The sequence below is a fragment of the Pleurodeles waltl genome, chromosome 2_2 (genome assembly GCF_031143425.1).
Source record: "Pleurodeles waltl isolate 20211129_DDA chromosome 2_2, aPleWal1.hap1.20221129, whole genome shotgun sequence".
Taxonomy (NCBI): domain Eukaryota; kingdom Metazoa; phylum Chordata; class Amphibia; order Caudata; family Salamandridae; genus Pleurodeles; species Pleurodeles waltl.
The window spans coordinates 254226310-254252443 of NC_090439.1; the positions used below are offsets into that span (position 1 = coordinate 254226310).

The following is a 26134-nucleotide window of genomic DNA, read 5'->3' on the forward strand; positions in this document are numbered from 1 at the left end:
TTTTAGTGGTTTTGATTTAACTTAACGGGACCGCACTGGGAAGAAAGCAGCATTTTAGCATTTTAGCCTTTAGCATTTTGAATTTTGCCACACCGTCTGCCCATTTTCTTGCTGGCCAAAAGGTCAAAATGTCTTGTTCGTCTTGACAGTAGATATACTTAACTTAAGTGCTTAAAGACTTTGCATTTTCTGAACTTTGATGCTGAATCCTGATGCCTTGCTGATCGACTGATGTCCTGAGGACAAAGACTGACTGTGCTTGCTGATCCACATTTGAGGATTGGTGAACCGGAGATATGAATTTTTAAATATTTTTTTTTTTTTTGCACCTAGAAACAAAAAGCGCCATTAGGGTCATCTGGTTGCACCTCGACCAGGGCAAAGTCAAAGTTTCTGGCCGACCGCAATGGAGCCATGCTCGGCTTCAGGCCGCGGGAGGCCTCGGTTAAAAGTTTACCTTCACACTTAGGGGGTCATTCCGACCCTGGCGGTCCAACACTGCCAGGGCCGGGGACCGCGGAAGCACCGCCAACAGGCTGGCGGTGCTTCCAGGGCTATTCTGACCGCGGCGGTAAAGCCGCGGTCAGAAAAGGGGAACCGGCGGTTTCCCGCCGGTTTTCCCCTGGCCTAGGGAATCCTCCATGGCGGTGCTGCTTGCAGCACCGCCATGGGGATTCCGACCCCCTTCCCGCCACCCTGTTTCTGGCGGTTTTCACCGCCAGAACCAGGATGGCGGGAACGGGTGTCGTGGGGCCCCTGGGGGCCCCTGCACTGCCCATGCCACTGGCATGGGCAGTGCAGGGGCCCCCTAACAGGGCCCCACAAAGATTTTCACTGTCTGCTTAGCAGACAGTGAAAATCGCGACGGGTGCCACTGCACCCGTCGCACCCCTGCAACTCCGCCGGCTCCATTCTGAGCCGGCTTCCTCGTTGCAGGGGCTTTCCCGCTGGGCCGGCCGGCGGCCTTTTGGCGGTCGCCCGCCGGCCCAGCGGGAAAGTTGGAATGGCCGCCGCGGTCTTTTGACCGCGGGGCGGTCATTCCGCGGTGCCCGCCTTAGTCTCTTTTTCGAAGATTTTCTTCAGCAAGACGAACCTGCCAGTCCAATCCGACCTCCTGGAGCCCTTCTCCGGATACGCGATGCTGGAATCATTGGGGGAATTTTTACCTTTGAGGTGAAAATCCTTTGACCGGGGTAAACCTGGATCTTGATCCCACGTCCATGGAGCCCTCCTCGGATACGCTGGCTGGGAGGTCCCGGTCAACTTTTTACCTTCGGACTTAGTCTCTTTTTCGGAGATTTTCTTTACCGAGACAAACCAGCAAATCAGGCTGGGTCGCGGTTGAGGCAAGCCGGCTAGAGTTGCCGCGGCGGGTCGGTCCCTCTACGGAGCTTTTTTACAAAAGTTGTCCAAACTTCTCCAAACTTCTGGGGCTTCTCCCAGATGTCCTTTTAAGGTTCTTTTGGGGTCCCCAAGGGTCCAGAAGTTCTGAGATGGTCCTTGGGGGGTGCGGACTACAACTCCCAGAATGCACCTGGCGCAAACTCCTTTTTGGCCACTGGACAGTGGTCAGCTGGTCGCTTTCTTCAGGAGTTGGTGCAGGGGACTCTGGTTAGCAATTTTTCACCTGTAGCAACCAGGGAGTCCCTCCTTGAACCAGTTAAAGCCAGGCAAAGTCCTTCTTGTGGTGAAGCCCAAGTGTGCAGCTGGTGCAGTCCTTCTGAGTGCAGGTTCCAGGTGCAGGCCAGGGGTCCAGCAGGGCAGTTCTTCTTCTTCTGTTGTTCTTCCTTGTTGGATGTGGTAGGGAACTGAGGTGTGGGTGCAGGTCTGCCAGTTTTATCCTTGCTCCTCGGTGAAAATCAGGGGGGTCCTGGTTCTCCAATCAGGTGCAGGGTCCTTCCCCCTATGATGACCACTTCCTGCGAAGTGTGGCAAAAATCAATCCCAGGAGACAACATCCTCCAAAAATCCATCATGGCTGAATCTGATTTTTGGAGGTTACATCTGGCTGAGCCCACCCACTGGTGTGGCTAAAAATCATAAACACACCCCTCTCCTGCCCTCTCCTAATCTAATCAAGGGGGCACCTAGTTGTCTGGGGTTGCAGGATGTGGGGGTGTTGCTGGTTGCTCCAAATGTCCTTCTCTGCCTTTGAAGACCAGTTTGTCAGCCCTCCCCCTTCCTCTCTCACCATCTGCTGAGGGGAGATTCCCTCCCACAGGCACATTCCTTTGTGTGAAGCCAGGCTACTTCACTCCTCATCAAGGTAGCTTGGCCAAGCTGCTAGAGGCTGGCCAATCAGAGCACAGCAGCAAAAACAATGCAGGGCTGAAATTGGCAACTTTTCAGGTACAGTTTAAAACTCTTTACCTGAACAAGTTATATTAAACCCAACAACTGGAAGTTGTGGGATTTATTACAACAATTAATTTGATACCAAATTCTTGGTATGCATCATTTAAGGAGACTTTAACAATTAAAATAAAGTCTCCCCATTCTAGCCTATGAAGGCCATTTACTACAATGAGGGAAAAACGAATTTGGCAGTTTTTACCTCACCAGGGCTTATACAACTATTTTTATAAAGTCCCTGCTTATAGTCACATGGCACCCAGCTCTAGGGGCACATAGGGCACACCTTAGGGGTGACTTATATGTAAAAATAAGGTAGTTTAAGACTTTGGAACTACTTTTAATTCCAAAGTCAAATTTGCATATAACTTTAATTTAAAAGCAGCCAGCAAGGCAGGCCTGCCTTTAAAATGACACTGGGCACCTCAGCAGTGCACCTATGGATGCACCACCTATGCTGTGGTCCCTAAACCTACATGCCCTACCATATACTAGGGACTTATAGGTAGGTTAACTTAGCCAATTATAATTAGCCTAATTCGCATATCCATTTTACACAGAGCACAGGCCCTGGGACTGGTTAGTAGTACCCAGGGCACCATGAGTGTCAGGAAAACACCAGCACAAAGTGGAACATGGGGGCAAAAAGTTAGGGAGCCTCTGCAATCAGCCCTGTTTTCTCACACACACACTCTTGAATCCTTTTGTCAATTCTAACCTCTGTGGCCTTGATTAATTTCTCATGCGTTGATGTTCCCTTGTCGCATTTTATCTTTCCACAAAATATACATTCTTCAGCATACACATTTGACTTCAATGATGTTTTTCTGTTTAAGCGTTTACTCATGCACTCACTCATTCCAGCATCATCACTGACACTTGCTTCAGATTTTCGCTTAATAGTCTGTAGTGAACAGGCTCCTGCACTTCCTGTGGTAAAATACTTGATGAACCATGTTGCTTTCCACATTTCTCACAAGGTCTAATGGTGGAATGTGATTCCTTACTTGAGCTGCCTCTAACAAAGTTTTCCATGATGAGTAGTCTTGTGGGCCTGTCAGCGTAACTCCATGAAATACATTTGACCATAAGTGAATTATACACTGAGGATCAGAAGGACAGGGTGTGTTTGTTTCAGTCTTCTTCGTGATGCACTACGGTCATTCACCACCAGCTCTGGAAAAATAAATTAATTTGAAAACTTTATAAATTTTACTTGGTGTACTCAATATAATCATAATTACTATTATAATTATTATCAATTTATATAATCACATTTACTGTAATTGTAATTTTTGAAAATAAAATTCACAATAACAAAAATCATGAAAAAAAAACATTTACATCAAGGTGTCTTTGGAGTGGAGTGGTAACTCATAAAGGCAAAGAGTTATGGCTTGCTATCACATATTTTTCATCTCTAGGCATCCATGCCTTGCCAATAAATCATATTAGATTGGCAGGATAGTGGTCTAAAATACACCTCGATTGTATTAGTAAGCATGTCTGTTCCCGTTTCTGTCTGGCTAGGCAATTTTATTTATTTATTTGAAGTTTTATAAAGCACTGCTGGACACCATTTGTTTACTTCATAATGCTTTAGAGAGCTTCATACACTTGATATGACTGGGTCACTTTGAATAGAGCACACAGTATTTTTACTTATAAATTGTATTGTATTGTATTGTAATCGTATTTATATAGTGCTTACTACCCCTTACGAGGCGTCGAAGCGCTTTTCGATGAGTAGCACGCTACTCTGGAACCCAACAGGAATTAGTGATGGATTAGTATCGGGAAATAATGAGTACAGTTTTAGTATTATTATGAGTTAATTTGAGCCGCTGATATGAGAGTTTGTTAGTTAGATTGACTGGAGTAATGGAGGGGTGGAGGAGGAAAGAAATCAGTATATCCTTCATTTACTCAACCCAAAGGCTTGGGATGAGTAAAGGGGGTGGAGGAGGGAAGAGTATGTGGAAGGGTTAGGGAGAGCATAGTAGCAGGGTGAGATAAATGCGGGAGAATTTAGTAGGGTTGTGTGGGAGGTCACACTAGTAGACTGAGGTTTGATGAGTTAGATGTGGAAGCGGAGGGAAGAGCTTAGGCAGAGTTATTTAGGAGATGAAAGTAGTAGAAGGGATTTGGGATGAGTCAGAGTGAGAATGGAGGATAGTTTGATAGAGACATGACATATGATGATGAGTAGATAAGTGTGATAAGAAGAGAGCAGGAATTCATAGATATCTAGTATAACAAGCCACCCAGGAGCCATGCAATGATCCACAAACATGCCAAGCACAGAAATAACATATACACATACATACATATATATATATATATATACACACACACACACGCACACACACACACACATGAATACACATACATATGCACATACAATACCTAATTAGAACCATGGGTAAAAAATACTTAGTCAAACAGGTTTAAAGTGTGTGTGTATTTTATTGTTATGACATAGTAGTGATACATATTTTCTAAAGAAACTATAAATAAATAGAAATATACACATAATCTGAAAAAATATTTATCAACATAGGCATATGCAGTTCATAGGTGTTTGAATATGGTGGTTATGAAGGAAAGAGTCAACTCTTGAGTAGTTTTCTGACGACAAGAAAGTTATCTGTGACTCTTATAGTTTGGGGTAATGAGTTCCATAGTTTGGCTGCTTGGACGGAGAAGGATGTACCACCTATAGTCTAAATATATTTGTGAAGGGACAGAGTTAGGCCTGACAGCCCTTGATGTGCTCTTACCTCAAATCTTTTGCCTCATCATCTCCTCTTTGCTGAAATTTGTTTTTGCTAGCTTCAGGACTCTGCATACTTTACCACTGCCAACAAATGCTAAGATGCTTGTTGTCACTCCTTTAAAAATGATAAAATTGTCTCAAACCCAATTGGCACACTTAATTTACTTAAAGTCTCCAGAAAAAGTGGTAAAACCTATACCCAGGGACTGTAAATTAAATTATACTAGTGGGTCTGCAGCACTTATTGGGCCACGCAATTAAGGAGCCCTTTAACCCTTTTGCTGCTAGGCCTTCATACCCCTTCCCCGACCCCCACACAAACAAGTCTGAAACTTGTGGGTGATGCAGGAAAGCTAAACATTTCTGCGATGTAGCATTGCTTCTGAATGCCCAAGGGGTCATATGTGTAGATACCTCAAAGTTTTTCTAAAGAAAGTAAGTTGAAATGAATAAATACTGACAACGAGTGGGAAAAAAACAGCCATTTGTGACAATGTTTTCATTTGTAATTTTGGTCACAATGGCTGTTTTACAAAAGCAGTACACTATTATGTTTTCTAGACCCTTTTGGTTATGGGGACATAGGGATTTTAAGTTCTTTAAAAACCCGAGGTACCCAGAGCGAACAACTGAGCTGCATCGTAGAATATATTTTCATTGTGTACTGAGTGTAGACCAATTCATATGGGGAAATACGTAGAGTGAAAAATAAGTATCAGGGTAACCTATATATTTTTTAAATGGGCACAATAAATGAGTTCAGGAGCAGTGGTTATTTGTGCATCTCTGAATTTGTGGTTACCTGTATGAGGATATGATTGAGAGAGTATGGGCCAGATGTAGGAAGCATTTTGCATGGTGCAAACTGCGAAAATCACAGTTTGCACCATGCAAAATGCTCATCGCGAAGCTCATTCACAATTTGCGAGTCGGTATCGACTCGCAAATTGTGAATGCTACTCGCATATAGTAAGGGGTGTCCCCTTTCTATTTGTGACTAGCATCACAATGCTAAATTGCTTTGTGAACGCGAATGCGGTCGCAAAGCAATTCGCAGTTACCACCAGTGTCACACTGGTGGTAACCAATTTGCAAAAGGGAAGGGGTCCCCATGGGACCCCTTCCTCTTTGTGAATGTTGCCCAAAATGTTTTTTCAGTGCAGGCAGTGGTCCAATGGACCACTGCCTACTCTGAAAAATGAAACAAAATGGTTTCGTTATTTTTTTTATTTTGCAGCTCATTTTCCTTTAAGGAAAACGGGCTGCAAAAAAAAAAAAAAAACTGCTTTACTTAAAAAGCAGTCACAGACATGGAGGTCTGCTGTCTTCAGCAGGCCACCATCCCTGTGAGTGCAGGGACTCGCTATGGGGTCGCAAAATGCGACCCACTTCCTTAATATTAATGAGGTGGGTCTTTGCGACCCCATAGCGAATCGCAGACGATGTCTGAGACACAGTTCTGCATCCGATTTTGAGAATTGGAAATTGTGAGTCGCACGACTCGCAATTTCCGATTCGCAAAATCGGAACTTCCTATATCTGGCCCTATGTTTTCAAAATGTGTTTCTTACACACTGGCTTACATTTGAAAGACAGAAATGCAATGAAATCCAACTAATAGTAGTAAATATCCTACTATTCTATACTCCCCTGAATCTTTTAATAAAAAAGGTACCTCACTTGTGGGGGTAGGCCTAGTTCCTGGGACAGGAAATGGCCCAAAATGCAACAGGGATACATCAGATTTTTCCACTCAAAACATACCCATTTTTGCAAAGTGGATAGCTGTGGATTTTGGGCCCTAGCTCAGCCAGCAGTTTGGGAACCCCAGCAAATCTGTAGATTTTCGAAAGCTAGACATGTAGGGAAATCCAAGATGGGGTGACTTGTATGGCTTTCACCAGTTTTTGTCTAACCCAGAGTCCCTTGAAAACCTCAAACATTGACTAAAAACACATTTTCCTCATTTCTGTGATGAAAAGTTCTGGAATACGTGGGGAGCCACACACATCCTTCTACCCAGCATTCCCCCAAGTCTTCTGATAACAATGGTACCTCACTTGTGTGGGCAGGCCTTGTGCCCATGACAGGAAACTGCCCAAAACACAACATGGATACATCACATTTTGCTACTCAAATATGACCCGTTTTTTTCAAAGAGGGTATCTTTGGAATTTGGTCCCTAGCTCAGCCGCACCTAATAAAACCTAGCAAACCTGTACATTTTTGTAAATTAGACACCTAGGGGAATCCAGGATGGGTACTTTCATGGATATCAACAGGTTGTTTTTCCCAGAAGTAACACAAATGGATGATGGACGGAATGCTGACAATGCAAACACTCACCCCCAGTCACAGATCTGAGTTTAATCCATCGTTCTTTTGCTCACCATGCCACCCCAGTTCGGACCCAGCCATATGCAAATCAGTCTTGACCCTGTTCCTCATGGGAACAGTCCAGCCCGAACCGCCAGGCCAGGTCCTCCCTGGACTGGAAACAAGCATCCTGGGACCGGTTTCAGGGTATCACCCTTCTTCAGCCAGGCTAGCTTGATTCCAGTGGCACAGTGAGCAAGGGACCCACGTCTGGGCATACCCTTCCCACTTAGGGCAACATTAGTAACACAAAAGGATGATGGACGGAGTGCTGACAATGCAAACACTCACCCCCAGTCACAGATCTGAGTTTAATCCATCGTTCTTTTGCTTCCCATGCCACTGGATTCAAGCTAGTCTGGCTGATGAGGGGTGAAACCCCGAAACCGGTCCCAGGATGCTTGTTTCCAGTCCAGGGAAGACCTGGCCTGGCAGTTCGGGCTGGACTGTTCCCCTGGGGAACAGGGTCAAGAATGATTTGCATATGGCTGGGTCCAAACTGGAATGGCATGGGCAGCAAAAAAATGATGAATTTAAGCCCAGATCTCTGTACTGGGAGTGAATGTTTGACATTGTTCTGCATTCCGTCCATCACTTGTTCTTTTTGCATTTGTCGCCCCAAGTAGGAAGGGTATGCCCAAACGTGGGTCCCGTGCTTCCCATGCCACTGGATTCCAGCTAGCCTGGCTGATGAGAGGTGAAACCCCGAAACCGGTCCTAGGATGCTTTTTTCCAGTTCAGGGAAGACCTGGCCTGGCAGTTCGGGCTGGACTGTTCCCCTGGGGAACAGGGTCAAGACTGATTTGCATATGGCTGGGTCGAAACTGGAATGGCATGGGCAGCAAAAAACTATGGATTTAGGCCCAGATCTCTGTACTGGGGGTGAATGTTTGACATTGTTCAGCATTCCGTCCATCACTTGTTCTTTTTGCATTTGTTTTTCCCAGAAAACATTGCAAATCTCAAACTTTGACAAAAAAAAGCACATTTTTCTCACATTTTGGTGATGAGAAGTTCAGGAATCTGCAGAAAGCAGCACACGTCCTTCTACCCAGCATTCCTCTAAGTCTTCTGATAAATATGCTACCTCATTTTTGTGGCTGGACCTAGTGCACATGACAGGCAAGCATCAAACCAAGGTCAACAGGAATTCTAGTGAGTGAAACTCATTGACACTCGTCCAATTTGTGCATGTCCAGGGCGCCAGGCCAAGTCACACATGTGGGGTACCACTTTTATCAGGACAAGTGGGAGAATGCTGGATAGCAGGAATTTTGTGGATTCCTGCTGATTCCAGAATTTTACATCACAGAAATGCAAGGACATTTTTCAATTTTAGGCAAAGTTTGTGGTTTGCAGGGCATTATGGATAAGAAAGCTTTGTGGGATCCACACAAGGCATACCACCCTGGACTCCCCTGGATGTCTAGTTTTCAGAAATGTCTGGGTTTGGTAGGTTTCCCCAGGTGACAGTTCACCCAAGCCTGAAAATACAGCCATTCACCATCCAAAATCTAAATTTCCCTTCTTGCCAAGAAGATGGGGCTCCCTTAGTCCCAAGAGGGGCAGAAAGACTGGTGGGATCATATAGGGGGTGGAGGCTAGGCCCGATATATGGGCAGGCCATCCTCGAACCTTGTAGCAATAAAAAAACTCCCTGGTGTCTAGAGGGCTTTCTGGCCCTCTCACTGGGACAGACTGATGTTAAATACCTCTTATCTGCTCCCTTGAAGGGCAGAAAGGCTGTTGTGGGTCATTTGAGGGGTCGGTCTGCCTGCATCCATTTCTCAACAAAAAAATCATCCCTGGTGTCTAGTGGGCTTTCTGCCCCCTCAGGGCAGATTGGAGGTAACAACCTCCAACTTGTCCCTGGGTGGGGCATCAGAAAGACATTTAAACCTGGGCCAGAGGGAGCACTAGCCTATTGCCAAGGGGGTGCCACTCCCGCTCCAAATGTAATCCCTGGTGGTCTAGTGGGCTTTCTGTCCCCCACCGGGGGCGGATTGGAGCAAAAACCCTCCCATCTGATCCCTACGGGTATAGAAAAACTGTTGGGGGTTATTTAGGGCAGGGTTGGGGCTAGGCCTAATGCCTGGGAGGGCCACCCCACCCATTTAGCAAAATAAATGGTGTCCACTGGGCATTCTGCCATGCCCCCCCATGAAAGCAGATTGGAGGTAAAACCTTTAATCTGCCCCTGTGGGTAGAAGGATTTTTGAGCTGAGTGGACACTAGACCATTGTCAGGGATGTTGCTCCCCCTAAATAAATTAACTGGTGGTGTTATGGGCTTTCTGCCCACCGCTGGGAGAAAATTGTAGGAAAAGACCTTCTATCTTCCAGTAATGGGGAGCAGAAAGACTGCTGGTGTTGATAAAGGTGGGTGGGGGCTAGGCCTGATGCCTCGGAGGGAGACCCTCACCCATTTAGCCTAAAGATACAATCCCTGGTGTCTGGTGGGCTTTCTGCCCCCCCCCGGCATATTTGAAGTAACAACCTCCAATCTGCATAGGGAACTAGAGATCCATTTCTTTGCACCCTGGAATGAGCAAGCTATTGGAGAATCATGTTAACCACTATCTTTCTGGGTTCACAGAAGCAAACAATGCCCTACCCCTGACCCAGATGGGTGCTCAACCAAAGGATAGTAGTGAAACCACTCTGTTGGTGGTAGTGAAGGAGCTGAAGCAGCCCTTGGATCAAAGAGGTACAACCACCCTTATACTCCTTGATCTCAATGCAGTGTTTGATACAGTCGACCATGTCATTTTTATTGACAGACTCAACAATGCAGAAATCATCCGAAGTGGCCTGAAATTGTTTACCTAATTTCTCAAATAGAGGACCTTTCAGGTGTTCAAAAAAAGCTGCTTCGGGCCACCTTTTCTCTGAAATGTGGAGTGCTGCAAGGCTCCTCAAGGAGCCCTATGCTTTTTAATTTGTACATGGGCCCTCTTGCAGTAACTATGCTGACTTTCGAGAAATCAATAGTGTCATATGGCGACCACACGCAATTGGAGTTCACACTTGTTCCCAAACACTGACATCAATCTTCATCCATGGCACTCTGCGTGAAGAAGGTAGCAGGTTGGATGGCCTGCTCCTGCCTTAAGCTAAATGGGGACAATACAGAAATTATGATACTAGGCAATGACCCCAATTTCCAGGTGATTTTAGTCTGGCTGGATTGCTTAGGCGCAACCCCTATCCCCAACATTTATTAAAATGTCTGGGGTATGGCTGGATAAACACTTTTCAATGGATGCCCAGGCAACAAAATTATCGGCCAGGTGATATTGCCTTCTTAGAATGTTGCAGAAAATTCTGCCCTTGCTCCCTCAGTTATTCAGAAGGCTCGTGGTTCAGGCATTATTTCTCTCTCGTCTGGTCTATGGGAACTCACTGTACCTGGGACAATATGGCTGCTTGCCTTCTGCTCAATATGCCAAGACATCAATAAGCTAAACAGGCCCTGGTCAATCTTCATTGGCTGCCTGTAGATCAGAGAGGGTCATTTAAGGCACTATGTATAGCAGATAGGGCACTTCAAGCAAAAGGCCATCTTTATTACAACCGCTAATTTCACTTTATACCCCAGGTAGAACACTAAAGTTAACCAAGGCTGGACTGGCGAGAGTCCCCTATGTCCGGAGAATGAGAAGTGGAGGGTGTTCCTTTGCTTACATGATCACCAAACTGTGGAACTCTCTGCCCAATACAGTGTGGCTTATTGATAACAAACCTTTATTCAGGATGCAAGTGAAAACTTGGCTGTTTGGCAATTAGCCTATTTTACTTTCTCCCCTGATGTCACACATTGTTGGTTTGTGTTGCAGATGTTAGTGCTGGGATGCCTTAGTATAGTCATGTTCTTTTCAAATGTGCATAGAATAGAAAAGAAAGATAAACACTGTGCCCTAGTGGGTGGATCCCTGCGTGGGGATTGCCCTCCAGCAGCAAAGAAGGGAAAGGTTCCATTGGAAAGGGTAGATTCTCTCCTTTCCAATGATATTTCACTTGTCTGAATCAGGGCTCGAGGAGGTTGAGCTATCTACTCAAGTACTGATGTAGTGAAAGTGAAATGAGCCAATTTGACTTTTGTTTTCATTTTAATGGAATCAGTGTGCCATGTGTGCTGGAAAAGCTCTTCCCCAGCCCTTGAGGCTGAAATAAGCAAATTCCTCCGCTGCTGGTATCATTTACTGCCTCGCATATGAGGACAGCCTGGAGATATCCCCTGAAAGTGAGGACATGTGCAGATGACGGCATGAGCCATCCTCTACACACAACTGGTTAAACATGTCTCAGGCTTGACATTGTAGCCTGGGTGCAGTTTTAAACTGCCAAATCGATCTGGCAAAATGACAGGTTTGCTAGGCCTAAACCTCCCTTCTTAATACATATAAGTTAGCCCTAAGGTATGCATTAAACACCACATAAGGAAGGAAGCACTGTAATTAAAATAAACTTTTATGTTTTGCCTGTCCTGGTAGTGAAACACTCCTGAATTTGTTTTTCAGGACCATTAAGCCTATGTCTTCTATAGTTTTAAATTGAGGTTTCTGGTTGACAGAGGTATGCAAGCTGTCCATGCAGAAACACCAGTCCTAGTTAGGGTAAGCCAGATACACATCATAAATTAACCTGTGCTCACCTTCTGGTAGCTTCGCACAGAGCAGGCAGGCTTAATTTACTAGGGAATGAGTAAAATATTTGTGCAACACTTAAAACAGTAACACAATGAAAACACCACAAAAAGACTCCACATCAATTTTGAAAAACAGATAATATCATTATGCATAAACCAAGACCAAGGCCACCAGTATAATGGAAGCCTCACCCCTGTGGGTTTGATGCTTCGACTGTCAGACTGCCAAACTCGCAAGGAGCCCCTAAGTGTTGAAACAAAGAAATATTGAAAACAACTCAGAAAAATACAGCCATCATTTTTGACAATGTTTTCATCTATAACATTTTGCTGCAATGGCTGATTTACAAAAGCAATGCACCATTACTTTCACTAGATTATTTTGGTTTTGAAGATACATAGGGTTTGTGGGTTCTCCAAGAACCGACGATACTCAGAACCAACAACTGCGCTGCACCATACAATGGTTTTTCATTGTGTACTGAGTATAGACCAATTCATAGGGTGAAACATGCAGAGTGAAAAATAGTTATCAAGATAATCTATGTACTTCTGAAAAGGGCACAAGATGTGAAATTTGGGAGCAGTGGTTATTTATACATCTCATCTATGTATTTCTGAACAGGGTACAAGATATAAAGTTTGAGAGCAGTGGTTATTTATACATCTCCAAATTTGCGGGTCCCCATAGGAGCAAATAATTTGAAGGGTGTTTTTCAAACTTTTCTTACACACCGGCCAACATTTGGAATGCACAAATGCAACAAAATCCAATTGGTAATGACAAATATCCTTCTATTCTATGCTCCCACATGTCATCTAATAAAAATGATACCTCATTTGTGTGGGTAGGACGTGTGCGTGCAACAGAAAATGTCTCAAAATGCAACATGGGCATATCAAATTTTTCCACTCAAAACTCACCTGTTTTTGCAACGTGGGTAGCTGTGCATTTTTGGCCCTAACTCAGTAGGCACCTAGAGAAACCTGGCACATCTGTACATTTTTTAAAACTAGAAACATAGGGGAATCCAGGATGTGGTGACTTGCATGGCTCTCACCAGATTGTTTTACCCAGAATCCCTTGCAAACCTTAACTTTTGACTAAAAAACATTTTCCTCATATGTCTGTGATGCAAAGTTATAGAATCTACAGGGAGCCACACACTTCACTTCCACCCAGCGTTCCCATAAGTCTTTCAATAAAAATTGTACTTCACTTGTGTTGGTAGTCCTAGTGCCCATGACATCAAACGGCCCAAACCGTACCATAGGCACCTCACATTTTTCCACTCACAATTTACCAATTTTTTGCAAAGATGGTAGCTGTGGATTTTGGGCCCTAGCTCAAGTGGCACTTAGTGAAACCTAGCACGCCTGCATATTTTTAAAGACTAGGCACATGGGGGAATCCAGGATGGGGTTACTTGTGTGGGGTGACGTGCAAAAATCCCATGAGGCTTTTTGCAAACCTTAAACATGACCTAAAATCAGGCATTTTCCTTAAAATTCTGTGATGGAAACTTCGAGAACCTGCAGGAATCCACAAAATTCCCATCACCCCGCATTACCCCACATATGTCGATAAAAACGCTTCCCCACATCCGTGGTTGGACCTATTGCCCATGACAGGAACAGATCAAACTCAGGTGAATTTGAGCGCCTGCATGGGGACTCCTATTGACATTGGCTTTATCTGATCCTGTCACTGGTACTAGGCCCAACCACACAATTGGTTTAGATTTTTTTGGCACACCCTTCAGCTCGTCTGACTTTCTTTTTACTTTACTTTCACTTTTATATGAAATGATGTCAGTGCTCTCTGTGCGTTGATCGTCATATCATACACAAGTAAAGGTGGCCCTTCCTAACCCTCTCCAGTGTCAACCACCGGCTGGCAAATGCACTGGAGAGGGAGTAAGGGGTTAATAATGATATTAATAATAATATAAGAAGGAAATGAATAGAATAATAGCAATGCCAATTGTAGCAATTGCAGTGATGAAAAAAAGAGAACAGAAGATAACAACTGCCCACTGATACAAATCAGCACTGCAACTGTTGAAGAACATTGAAATATCTGCTTCACAAATCAGTAAGATAAATTTCAGTGGCAGCAGACCTGTTTTAGTTGATCCCAGTGACAATATAGTGGGTAAAATATATGTTTCTGTATACTCTCTTTTAATGGCAGAGGACATAGTTCAGGGTTTACACCAACAACAGGAAGTGCTGATTCTGAGGTGGAAGCAGTACCTGGTAAGCAGGTTGTAACATACTCAATTTATACCACATTTCATGAATGATACCTACCTAAACCACTTTAGAAGATGTTTGTGTGCTTTCTCCTGCATCTCCCTAAGAATACTCCCCTTATTCTGATTTATTTGAATGTAGCAGTCAACAGGGTGGGCTGTATTGCCAGATGACAGCCTCTCCTATATTAGGTGTGGCTTTGGACCACAGAGGAACTTTTGCCTCATAGAAATGCTGTGAAGGAACTGCTAGTTCTTGACAAGAATATTTCCTTCTTGTGGTTTAAACACATTAAACAGTGCTTACTATGGTTGGGTCTTGGTTGCTTCGGGACCAATCCAGAAGAGTTAACACTTTCCTCTAAAAAGCAGCTTAAAGCCACCTTTTGGGATTACAATATAGCCAGTCTCTCCTATAATTGTACTTTGACTACAGAGACTCTCAGAAGAGTGTCTGGCCTTTAAGACCTTTCCCTTCTAGTAAACTTTTCTGGATTTGCTGCAACATCAATTGGAAAAAACTCTGGGCCTCATTTACAAGGCCATTGCTCTACTGTTGAGTCATATTGTTTTTTGATGCAAAAGGTGCAAGCAGTGCTCTACACTGCTCTACATTTACAAACTGACACATTGGGCCTAATGTGTCAGTTTGTAAAGCCTTCTGTCACATTATACCTGGGGCAGGTGTAATGTATGCAAGGTAGGGCTTCCCAAAGGAAAAAACATGCAGAACTGACGCAGTGAGATGTACATTTCACTGTGTCATTCTGTGACTTCACTACATCAGAATCTTACTGCCTGCCCAGAGCAGGTGTAAAACTGACACAGGGCTTTTATCTATGGGGGCCTCCTGGCACTGCTAGAGTAGCTTCATTTTTTGACGCTAGTCTAGCTATGTGTGCTTTTAGCGCCACAGATGCATCAGAACTTCTGCAGCATCTGTGAAAATGTGTGCATGGAGCTCTGTATTGTAAGTACCGCACATCCATGGTGTCGTTAAAAGGTCATAGGGCAGCACAAGAAATCCAACGCATCAGAGCTGATGCGTCAGTCTTGTAAATTAGGTCTTCTGTACCTTCATTTCTGTTATGGTACACTGGAAACAGGGTCCTTTACATCACATTGGACCACAGGAAGGCAAGAGACCACACTGAGAATTGCTTTGTGTGTGGCCCACCCCTTGATGAAAATATAAACTATGTTATGTTTTTCTGTCCAGCAAAGCTGTAAGCTAGGTGGATTAGTTCATTATGTAGTTGAATTGGCTTTAGATTATCGGGAAGCTTCACGGGTACTAAGAAGTGATACCTCACTTGACATTGTCTTTTCCCTGAGTAAATATTTATTCACAGTGGGACTTTTAAGGACACAGAAAGACCTAAAGTTATAGCCCTGCACAATCCAGTGTGTGAGATTCTTATCTAAGCTCATCATCATTGTATTAGAGTTACTGGGGAAGCATAATGATTCCAAATTTTTGTTTTATTGGACTTTATATTTTGGGTATTATGTTCTATTGCACTATTGCATATTTATCTCAGCAAGCTTCACTAGTATTTCAAAAATTGAAATCCTGTTTTATAGTACTTTACATTCAAACCCTAGAGAGACCAGCCCCTTTATATGCAAGTTGTTTTATTGATAAATTACATTTTGATGGAAAGGGTCACATTTAGCATTTGTTCATGTCTGTTTAAAATCGGCTCTTTTCAGAGTATAGGCTGTAATAATTATTTACGACAGTTATTAATTGGGTAACACATGCACTTTTATTCTGAACCCTATTACTTATGAAACTGTATGTCTTAATTATGTGTTACTATTATTCTCCTTTTAATATCTTTTATTCTTCGATTTTATGATCCAGCATTTTAGTTTGCATGTTATTGATTTTAATGATGCTAAATGCATTTAATATTTAGTACCCTATCTACAGATTAGGGGTCAGTTGAACTGCATTGAAACTGTAAGAACTATGATGCATACAATTAATCGAATATTGGTCACATGAGGCATGGCCTGTCTTTGGTGGACTTGCCTTATATTTTTATGTTGTATATTGTATTGCATTGCATTATTTGTTCTGTACACTCTCTTATCAAATAATATCAATGGTGTTCAAAGTGGCTCCTGCTCTGGGGGCAGCTTACTAGTGAAAGGCAAAGGGGCTGATCCCTTTCACAGGGGAGGTGGCAACCTGATGTTCTTTACCAGGGGGGCAGAGATCACACTGTTGGAATGTGCAATTAGTGACTGACACCACCAGCAGGGGATCAGAAGGGGGGGGGGCAAGGGTTTGCCCTTCTTTACTGAGGAGGTAAGATTTAAGGGGGCACACTAACTGTGTGCCACCTGTTCGTGGTGCACAGTCAGTTGGCTTCCTGATGGCCTCTTTGCCTATGCCTCCACATCCTTAGTACAGTGGGAGTGCAGTGATAGGGCAAAGTATTCAGATCATCAGCATGGTGCAAAGCACCATGCAAGTGAGGGACCATTCCCTTTGTGTCACGCCTGTGCTATATGTGGGCCAGAACTGTCTGTATTAAAGACGGGGCCATTTAAGCACCTGTGGCCTCTTCTGTAATAGTGCCCCAGGGTGAAGAAAGAGGATGCACACTGCCATTACATCCTTACGGCACTTTAGGTAATGTAGTTTTTTTACTGTATTTTGAGGTATTCAAATAATTTAAAAGTTTACATACCCTGACACCCTGCTTCAGCCTTTAAATTCTAAAATCCTCTCTCAAACTATGCACTCAACTCTCCAACTTCTTTGATAGTAAAATCCAAAACATCTTGAATTCCCTAAATCTCACAAATGCTGTTTTGATGAGGATTAGTGACCATACGGCACTGTGGGGGCAACAGCACCCCCTTGTGGCCAACTGCTACAGGAATGTGTCTCAAACTTTCTATAGGAGTCTGCTCATAGCTTCAGCATGAGACTACACTGCTGGAGATGGGCAGAGATGATCAGGTGAGCAATGTATTAGGGGACGCAGGTGACTCTTATTCTCCCTAATCTATCCTCAGCTTTTTATGTGATCTTGCATTTGACACTGCTGCAGCACCTCTGGACTATAAGTGTCTAGGATCCAGCCGTGGCATGAATCTGTTCCTTTCTGACTGACAGGTCCCAATCAGTCTGGATGGCCTTTACCTTTGATCTTCAGCCCCTGAGTTATTGGGCTCCTCAGGGGTCTGCACGTAACCCTACATTGTTCAATGTGTATATGACCCCCTGGACTCCCCTAATAGAATCTTTTGGATTACATATTGTATTCTATGCAGACAAAACACAATTGCTCTCCTCTTTCAACAGCAAAACACCCAACAGGGCTTACTTGACAACTGTGTTTCAGTGGATGAGCATCAGGGGCCTTCAATCCAACACCAGCAAGACAGAAATTCTGTTCCTTGGGGTCCCTTCGTCCTGCTCGGACAACAGCCATTGGCCCTACGGTGTCCCCTGCTACCTCTCCCTACCACGTTAGTGCACAATCCTGGAGTAAAATTCAATACAACTGCTTCTTTCTCCTCCCAGGTGGTGGGGGTAGTTGGCACCTGCTTTGGCCTACTAAAAATGTTCAAAATGTTTCTCTATTGCCTCCACCTCCTGCTACGAAAAAACAGTGACCCTGGCCCTGATCACTTCAAGGTTGGACTATGCAAACTCACTCTACAGGGGCTTGCCTGCTTACCTCCTGAAGAGATTACAGCTGGTGTGGAATGCTGCCACCAGGCTCCTGCTATGTCTCCCCAGGAGAGCCCACATCCAACCAGGCCTAAAAGAACTGCACTGGTTGCCCATCAAAGAACGTGTGAGGTTCAGAGATCTAGTTCTGACACACAGAGCTTTAAAAAACAAAGGCCCTCAGTATCTGTCCAACAGATTCACCCCATACCACCCAGCCAGGTCTTGACGGCCCTCTAACTTCTTGCTTGTAGTATTTCCTCAATTCAGAATTAAAAAGTAAGGTGGTAGCTCCTTCTCCTATTTGGCCACCAGGAAGTGGAAGGCCCTCCCAGTTCGGCTCCACACCACTGGGGATATTCAGAGCTTTAGGAGACTCTTCAAGACCTAGATCTTTGAGTCTCCCTTCTAGCACCTTTGTCAATTAGGGGTCAGACCCTGATACCTAGTGCTGGGACACTCAGGCCCATATTTATACTTTTTTTGCGCCACATTTGTGTCATTTTTTGATGCAAAAGCAGCGCAACTGTACAAAATATGATTGCATTTTGTAAGTTTGCACCGCTTTTGCTTCACAAAATGAAGCAAATACGGCCGGAAAAAAGCATAAATAGGGGCCTCAGTGAACAGCTGTGGCTCTATACAAACCACATTGTAATAATAACTGTATGAACTAATAATCTGTATTATTTTGGTACTGATTTATCTGGTTGTTGCTTCTCCTAAAAAAATTTGTGCACATTATATTCGGGGCATCTGAGATTGGGAAACAGAGGAATGCCAAATCATGAGGTAGGGTTCACTTAATTATGAAGCAAGTAAAGCGAGTTACGCTTCACATTCTGTGCGATATTGCTTGACTATTGGCATTTTCACACACATTAATTCTATTTGTGTAACAGGGTTTTCTCATTAGAACCAGATTAAGACCTGAGTGCTGCAATCAGCAACTACCGGGTGGCCAGTTAATCTTTGCAAAAGCACTGCCACTACACGTCACCATATTTGGCACGTTTACTTTTAGTAACTTCTGATTCTTTCAAGTTACAAAACTTTAATGCTTTGTTTGAAATGTGCAACCTATGCAGCAGATAATGAATTATATGATGGACTAGTAAACCTAAAACTGCGTGGGACGTGCAGAATTACTAATTTCCAGTGGCCGGGATTTTGTCATTTTTGCAACGACTGCATCTGAATAAAATGCAAGCACTCTAAGAATAAGAAAGCCTAGAAAAACAGCTCTCAGACCAGATTTTGTTTTTACATTGCTATGTAACTGATGAGTGATATTCAAGAAAAGGTATGCTAAATCTCTTCCTTTCTCTCTTTACACAGGAAATAGAAGACCATGTGGCGTTTTTAATAACGGTGCCAACAGCCCTTGCAATATTCTTTGCAATATTTATCCTTGTCTGCATAGAATCCGTCTTCAAGAAGTTACTTCGTGTGTTCTCTTTGGTGGTCTGGGTATGTCTCGTGGCCATGGGATACCTCTTCATGTGCTTTGGTGGCGTCATTTCACCATGGGATCAGGTAGGATTTTTTTGTTTTAATTTGCAGCACTTATATTTAATTTTCACTAGTAACTTAATGCTGCCATTGTTGGGAAGTTAAAAATAAGTGCCGTGTAATTGCCCGGGGGACTCAAATAAGGATACCATACTTTGAAATGTGCATGGGAGTAAATTAATCACTTAATAATGTGCATCATTTTTTTAATTTTGAGGAAATGAATAAATACTATAAAAACGTGAACAAATCAATGCACCTGCAGTGGTATTTTTGACATTGTGTAAATGTGAAAGTGGTTGCTATGACATATTTAATTGTACATTATTTAAACTGCCATAGGTTTTCTATAAGGATGAATAAATGTGTGTGGAGGTCCTATTTGACCATACAATTGAACAGTCTCTCCTTTGAGATTCTGGATGGCAACAAGGCATCATTAAATTAAGCTAATTATGAGAACTGGTTACATCACGCTGGCCTTGAGAACAATATTGATTATTATCTCACTTTCAAAGTTTTGTTTTGTATATTTACTTATTCACTATAGAGTTACACCGAAAACTACATACAAAGAAAAACGTGAAAAAAGATCTACACATTCAATGACGTGACATTCAAAAACACATCAAATTAAATATAATTTTACAAAAGATTTTAAAAATGTAAAAAGCCAAAGGCACACATTCATACTATCCGGACCATATTACAGGTCTATGGTACCAGTAAAAAAATCAACATATCTATTTATAACGTTTTTGTACTAATAAAACCCATTAACATTTTAAGAAACTAGCATGTCTTTGGACATGACCAATGATTAGTTTGTTTTGACACTGAAAATGTTGTAAAGGGTCTATGCCTTGGATTCATAAAATTTGTCCTAAGCCTCATTAGCATTCAAATCATGTACGAATGCTAACACCTCAGAAAATAGAATAATTCACATCAGAATAAGAAACATACAGATAGAGGTGGCAGGGACACAGTTTGAGACTTGGTGTTCAACACACTCACCTTTCACATTATTTGGTCTTTTTAAAATGTTACTGTAAATTGTGCTGAGTCTGACAGATTGACCTGCATTGAGGTCAAGGTGCAAAGAACTGTGAAATGACATTGCAGTACTACTATGAAATAGCAGCTGCATGTGCATCATTTATAGTATGTTCTATTGAGATTCATCAAATGACCATCAAAAGTGAGATTTTCCAGGATTAGCATTTAATGTTTTGTTTCATACGTGCTGTTGCATTCTTAATATGCTACTATACAAATAGTACTATTTTATTACACTGTGAGTTGTGATTGGTAGCAATTGTATTTTGTTTCCATAACAAACTGAAAACTCATTTGTAAACTATAACTCCTCACAGTTGTACTTGCTCCTCTTTATATTTTGCCTTCACTTGTTCCTGGATGGCAACTTCATTGTACTGTAAACTTACATGTGATATTTTATACTATGAAACTCAAGATTGCATAGTACCCAAAAACTATGTGTTGCCACATACACTTTTGCTTCTCTCACCATACATCATTCCGCTTAGTGCCACCAGGTGAGAAAATTAATTTACATAATGTGTGGCTATGTTGGTAAGAAATGTGTTTAGGGACGCCTTTCATTGGCCACCTTCACTGTTTTACAATTGAATACTTTAGTATTAATACCGAATGCTGTCATGCCAAGGTCACTGCAGGATTATGTTCACGAACACCTAAACTGCAACTGTACTTTATAATTATTCATTCAGTTCGTCTTTGTTAAGGAATGGTACTCCACAATTCTTTAGTCTGTTCTACCTTGGTCAAGCAACAGTATTACACAATTCTTTAGTTAGTTCCATCTTGCTGAAGGAGCTGCTCTGCCAAAATATTCATCCAGTTCTGAAGTTATGGCACCAGAGTATTAATACTAATATACTGTTTGATAGAAATATTGTGTTCTAAATAGTGTTTACACAAATATCGTCTCAGAGTTAAAAAAATGAATGCATGCAATTGGTTGATTTTTTTGTAAAGGATACTTTTGCTAATGATATTTTGATAGAAAACCATTCCAACTTGGCCAAGCAACAGTAGTATATGATTCTTTAGTTAGATTAATCATAATTACGGATGGTAAAGCATTCAACTTTAGTTGGATCCATCTTGGTTAAGGATTAGTACTGTATAAATATTTTGTTAGTTATGTTTGCCAAGTAACAGGATTGCATTATTAATTAGTTTGTTCTTGGTTAGGAAACTTTACTGCATAATTATTTATTTAATTCCATCTTGCTAAAAGAACACTGCTGTCTAACTCTTCAATTAGTTATTTCTTGGAAAAGGAGTTCTAATGCAAAGGTATTTAGTTAAGTGAAAATTTGTTAACAAACAAAAGTACATAATTCTTACGTAACTTCATCGAAGTTACCAGAATGTCCTACATAATTCCTTGTATAAGTAGAGTGTGAAGACAGTTGTTCTGAATCATTTAGAAATGTTTATTATAAACACAAAGTAGTGATTAATTTTGAGTTTAAGAATATAGATGTGTGTCCCAGTCCAGTGCTTTGATGCTGTACTAGTGTGTGGAACAAATGCTGAAAACTCTTTTCACAACAGAGGATATTATGTGATAGAGTATGTTGGAGGTCTGGAATATCTACTGAGAAATATTGCCTTAACATAGTTTCCTATGCAAAACAGAGGACAAAATATTGAAAAAAAAGCCTATACATTCAAGTACAGGTTTCTACATATGTTTACTTTGTTAAGATATATATTTATATTGTACGTACATGTGGAGTTAAGAATAGTAAATTTATACTTACCTAGGTTCGCTTACTTCCTCAATATTTAGGTCCTCATAATTTTACCTATCATTTTACAGTAGAACGATATTTCCTAGTCGATATTCCAAACTATGAACCTAGATTACAGAGAACAGTTCAAGAAATAAATGATTAAAAACTGTGCATATAATATATTTATTACTGCCTATATTAACAATTCATTTGCAGGTTATTAACATAGCCTATTAGGCATCCTCCAATCCATCATGTGCATATTGGCAGCATTCCTTTTAACAGAACTTCAGGGATTGTCTGTAGTGGATCTTAATACCAAACTAAACAAATGTGAAAACCGTTGGGGAGGCAGAAGGGGACCTTAAAGGGAGTTTATGATGAATACACATCTATTTCTGGTGGAAACGCAGGCAACAGAACTGGAAACAATGAAAATATTGATCACATATAAAGGATAAACAAGCATGGGCTGGTAAGTTCTCTGGTAGTTGGAGGAGAAGACCAGTTTTGTGGAGGAAGCTAAGAGGCACACGATCAGAATTAGCTGTTCATCTAATTTTTGTTTTTGACCTAGTCATTTGATGCTAATCTTGGACTGGACAAGTGAAGTGATGGATGAAGTTTTAGTTAAATGTGTAAAAAAGGAAAACTCTAAAATATGGTTGGAACAAAAGCATTTCTGCATGTGTGTTGGGATGGAAGTGTCCTCTGGGCAATGTACCCATTGTTCAAATTACCTGAACTGCATGTACCGGTGATCCTGATTTTGGATTTTTGGTAATGAAACACACTAATCATTTATTCAGGCATTGACTTAGACTCTGTCTTTGACTATGATATTTTTTTAACCTTATCCAGAACGTGGGGAGGGAGGCACAATAAGTGCACACTTTTAGCGATAGAGGACTACAATCCCTGTTGCAGGTTTCAGGCATGGAAAACTTTGGTGGCAGCATACCATATTTGGTCAATTATAAGGACAGGGCTTTTTATCTGTGAGACAGGAATGAGCTCTTACAGGCTAATTCATCTAAAGTTTCTACTGCTCCCCATTAACATTGGATCCTAAATGCTGACATCCCATGCATTGTACATGTGCATGTGTGCTATGATTAATAGTGTTCCCTACATGAGTGATACAGACCTGAGTCTTCTGTTTTGGAAGCCCACCGACTGGACTAGAGAACAATGTGGTTGCAAGGACAGAAAATGTGTATTACTGGCATCTCCTAGATGAGAAGGAAGAACACCAGACACTTAAATGAAGACACATGACACAGGCTTACTTTAGAAGTGCCAGAGCCCTTCCTGACACATTGGGCTGTCAATGACTCCGACTGCAGCTGCCATTAGGTAGACACCAGGACCTGCTGGATGAGGTATGCAGTATAATGGCATGGAAAATAGTTATTTGATGGTGCACACATTCTTGTCTTTCTTCCTAAAATCTCTGTGAGGAGGGGTTGTAAATAGACAGGTGCAACATACTCACACATCTTTTTACTTCTGTGGTGTGCTCTCCACTTGGAGACTGTCCTTCTGAACAGAGCATTATTGCATAAAAAGTCTAACCCTGAAAGGTGGCCTGTCGAGGACACTGATGAACTGATCCAAACCAGTTCAAGGAAGTAGGGCTGGAATACAAATCCTCTGCCTGCAAAATCAATACAAACATGGGAGCCCAAGGTCCATTGGTGTTCGTTGTTGTAGTCTTTTCTACCAAGGAGGGAATACTCTACAGAGTACTCAGGGACTATTAAATAGTGAAGGGTTGCATTGACAGCCAACTCCCCAGAGGTGATGGAACATCAACTGGAGTCCTGTCTGAAGGAGAAATTACTGGACTGCCCTGGCTTCCAATATGTCCTGCTTATCAGTGAGACAAGAATGCACCAAACCTGCAGGAGGAGCTGATCATGCAAGGGGCAACTATATCTGACTCTGGCATAGGGTCTGTCCAAAGAACCTTGCTAAGGAGCTCCAAAGAAGGAATAGTGATTCAGAGAGAATGAATACTAATACCAAATAGGGATAGCATGAGCTGCACCCATAGGCAGTACCTCAAACTCAGGAGGGTAGCTGAGCTACCCAGTAAAGGCCCCTGAAAGCATAAAGACCTGCATCTGTGAGTGGGTATTCTTGCATTATTGTATGTGTATTAGATGCCTATGCTTTCTGTGTAATAAAGTATTCCTATTTTATACAAAGAGAGGTACTGGGCTGAATATTGTTCTTATTGCACAGCTGGGGGGGGTTGATTACTGAGCCTGAGTACCTTTACACTAACCTTCCTAAGAAGTCTGTGACTGCTCTCCCTTGCTACCACTGAGAGTCAAATCAAGTGCAGACAGTGTTGTACTTGGCTAAATTTCTGGATACACAGTAGGGTGGGCCTCTGGAACGCTAGTGATAAAAGTATGCAATGCCCACAGTTGCTCCTGCTTGCCCTGTGGCCTCCTGAACAAGGCCTCAAGTTAAAGCTGCAAACTTATAAGAGTGATGTTCATTTTAGGTTAGACCTAAAATGAGGCAAGCAGCAAAGTAAAGGAAGGTTAGTGGTTGAATGCTGGAAAGAGAGGCAGTGAAGAGAAATCAGAGTTAACTTAGAAATATAGAATGCGAAAGAAGGTTTGAAGAGGTCAGTATAATGTGTAAGGCATGTGTAAGAAGATTAATTAATGTTATTTGAGATAATTAAAAGTGGAAGTAAAAAGTGAAGAGAAAGGAATGTGAAAGTGAAGGTGACTTAAAAGGAAGATGTTAAGAGGATATTATGTCATTTTTTAAAGATTGATGATGATTGGTTTTGGTGATATTTAAAGAGGAAAAATGTTTTTTTTTAAAGAAAAAACAGTAGCGATTTAGACTGGTACAGTTTCACTGGGAGCAAGTTCCAAATCAATGTAGCAGCTCCTCAAAAGGATTGTGTAGTTGTTTTTCAATTGCTGAATTTTCTGGCTTGAAATGCAATATTCTGTAAGCTTCTAAAGTTGAGTCTGTTGCCAGAATAATTGATCATGGATCTCAGAGCACCTCATTGTTTTCTTTGTGATACAGGCCAGTTTGACTACGGCTTCATGGTGAAGCCGGACAATGCAGCTTTATCAGGACCAGGGCTGTGTGCTTGAATGTATGGAGACTGTTAATAGCAGCAATGGTATGACAGCTTTGATTGGGGGCAAGATTTGGGCAGGTTGACCAGTTTCAACCAAATTGCCATATTCCACTTTGAATAAGATCAAAGACTGCCCATGTGTGGAACGTTGTCGTGGGGAAGAATGAATTGAGCTGTTTAACAGCAAATGGACTGATGATACTCTTAAGTAGATCAGGGTATCATCTGCAAATTGATGATTGGTCACACCTTGTCTCTTCATGACGATTATTAGTTGCTGTATATACAGATTCAACAGTGTTAGAGAGAAACCATTGGGAGCTCAATGTGTCTCAGGTGATCCTGGATGATTGACCACCAGATTTAATGTACAAATTATTTTTCATTTGTTGCTAGCCTATTCAATCTATCTATCTATCTATCTATCTATCTATCTATCTATCTATCTATCTATCTATCTATCTATCTATCTATCTATCTATCTATCTATCCATCCATCTATCCTGAAAAAAACAGGTTACAGGGATATTATAGTTAGGAATTAGCATTTAAAAAACCTTTGAAATTCATTGGAAAAAACAAAGGTTATGGGACATTATAGTTAGGTTCTCAATT

The 26134-nt window shown here is 42.1% G+C and overlaps 1 protein-coding gene across 1 annotated transcript in view; it reads left to right on the forward strand.

Moving 5' to 3' along the window:
• ADCY2 (adenylate cyclase 2) overlaps positions 1 to 26134 on the forward strand; it is a 4811883-nt gene that overhangs the window by 416874 nt on the left and 4368875 nt on the right. Inside the window, exon 2 of the mRNA XM_069219709.1 lies at positions 19439 to 19636. Coding sequence (XP_069075810.1) covers positions 19439 to 19636 — 198 coding nt within the window. The remainder of the gene's footprint in view (positions 1 to 19438; positions 19637 to 26134) is intronic.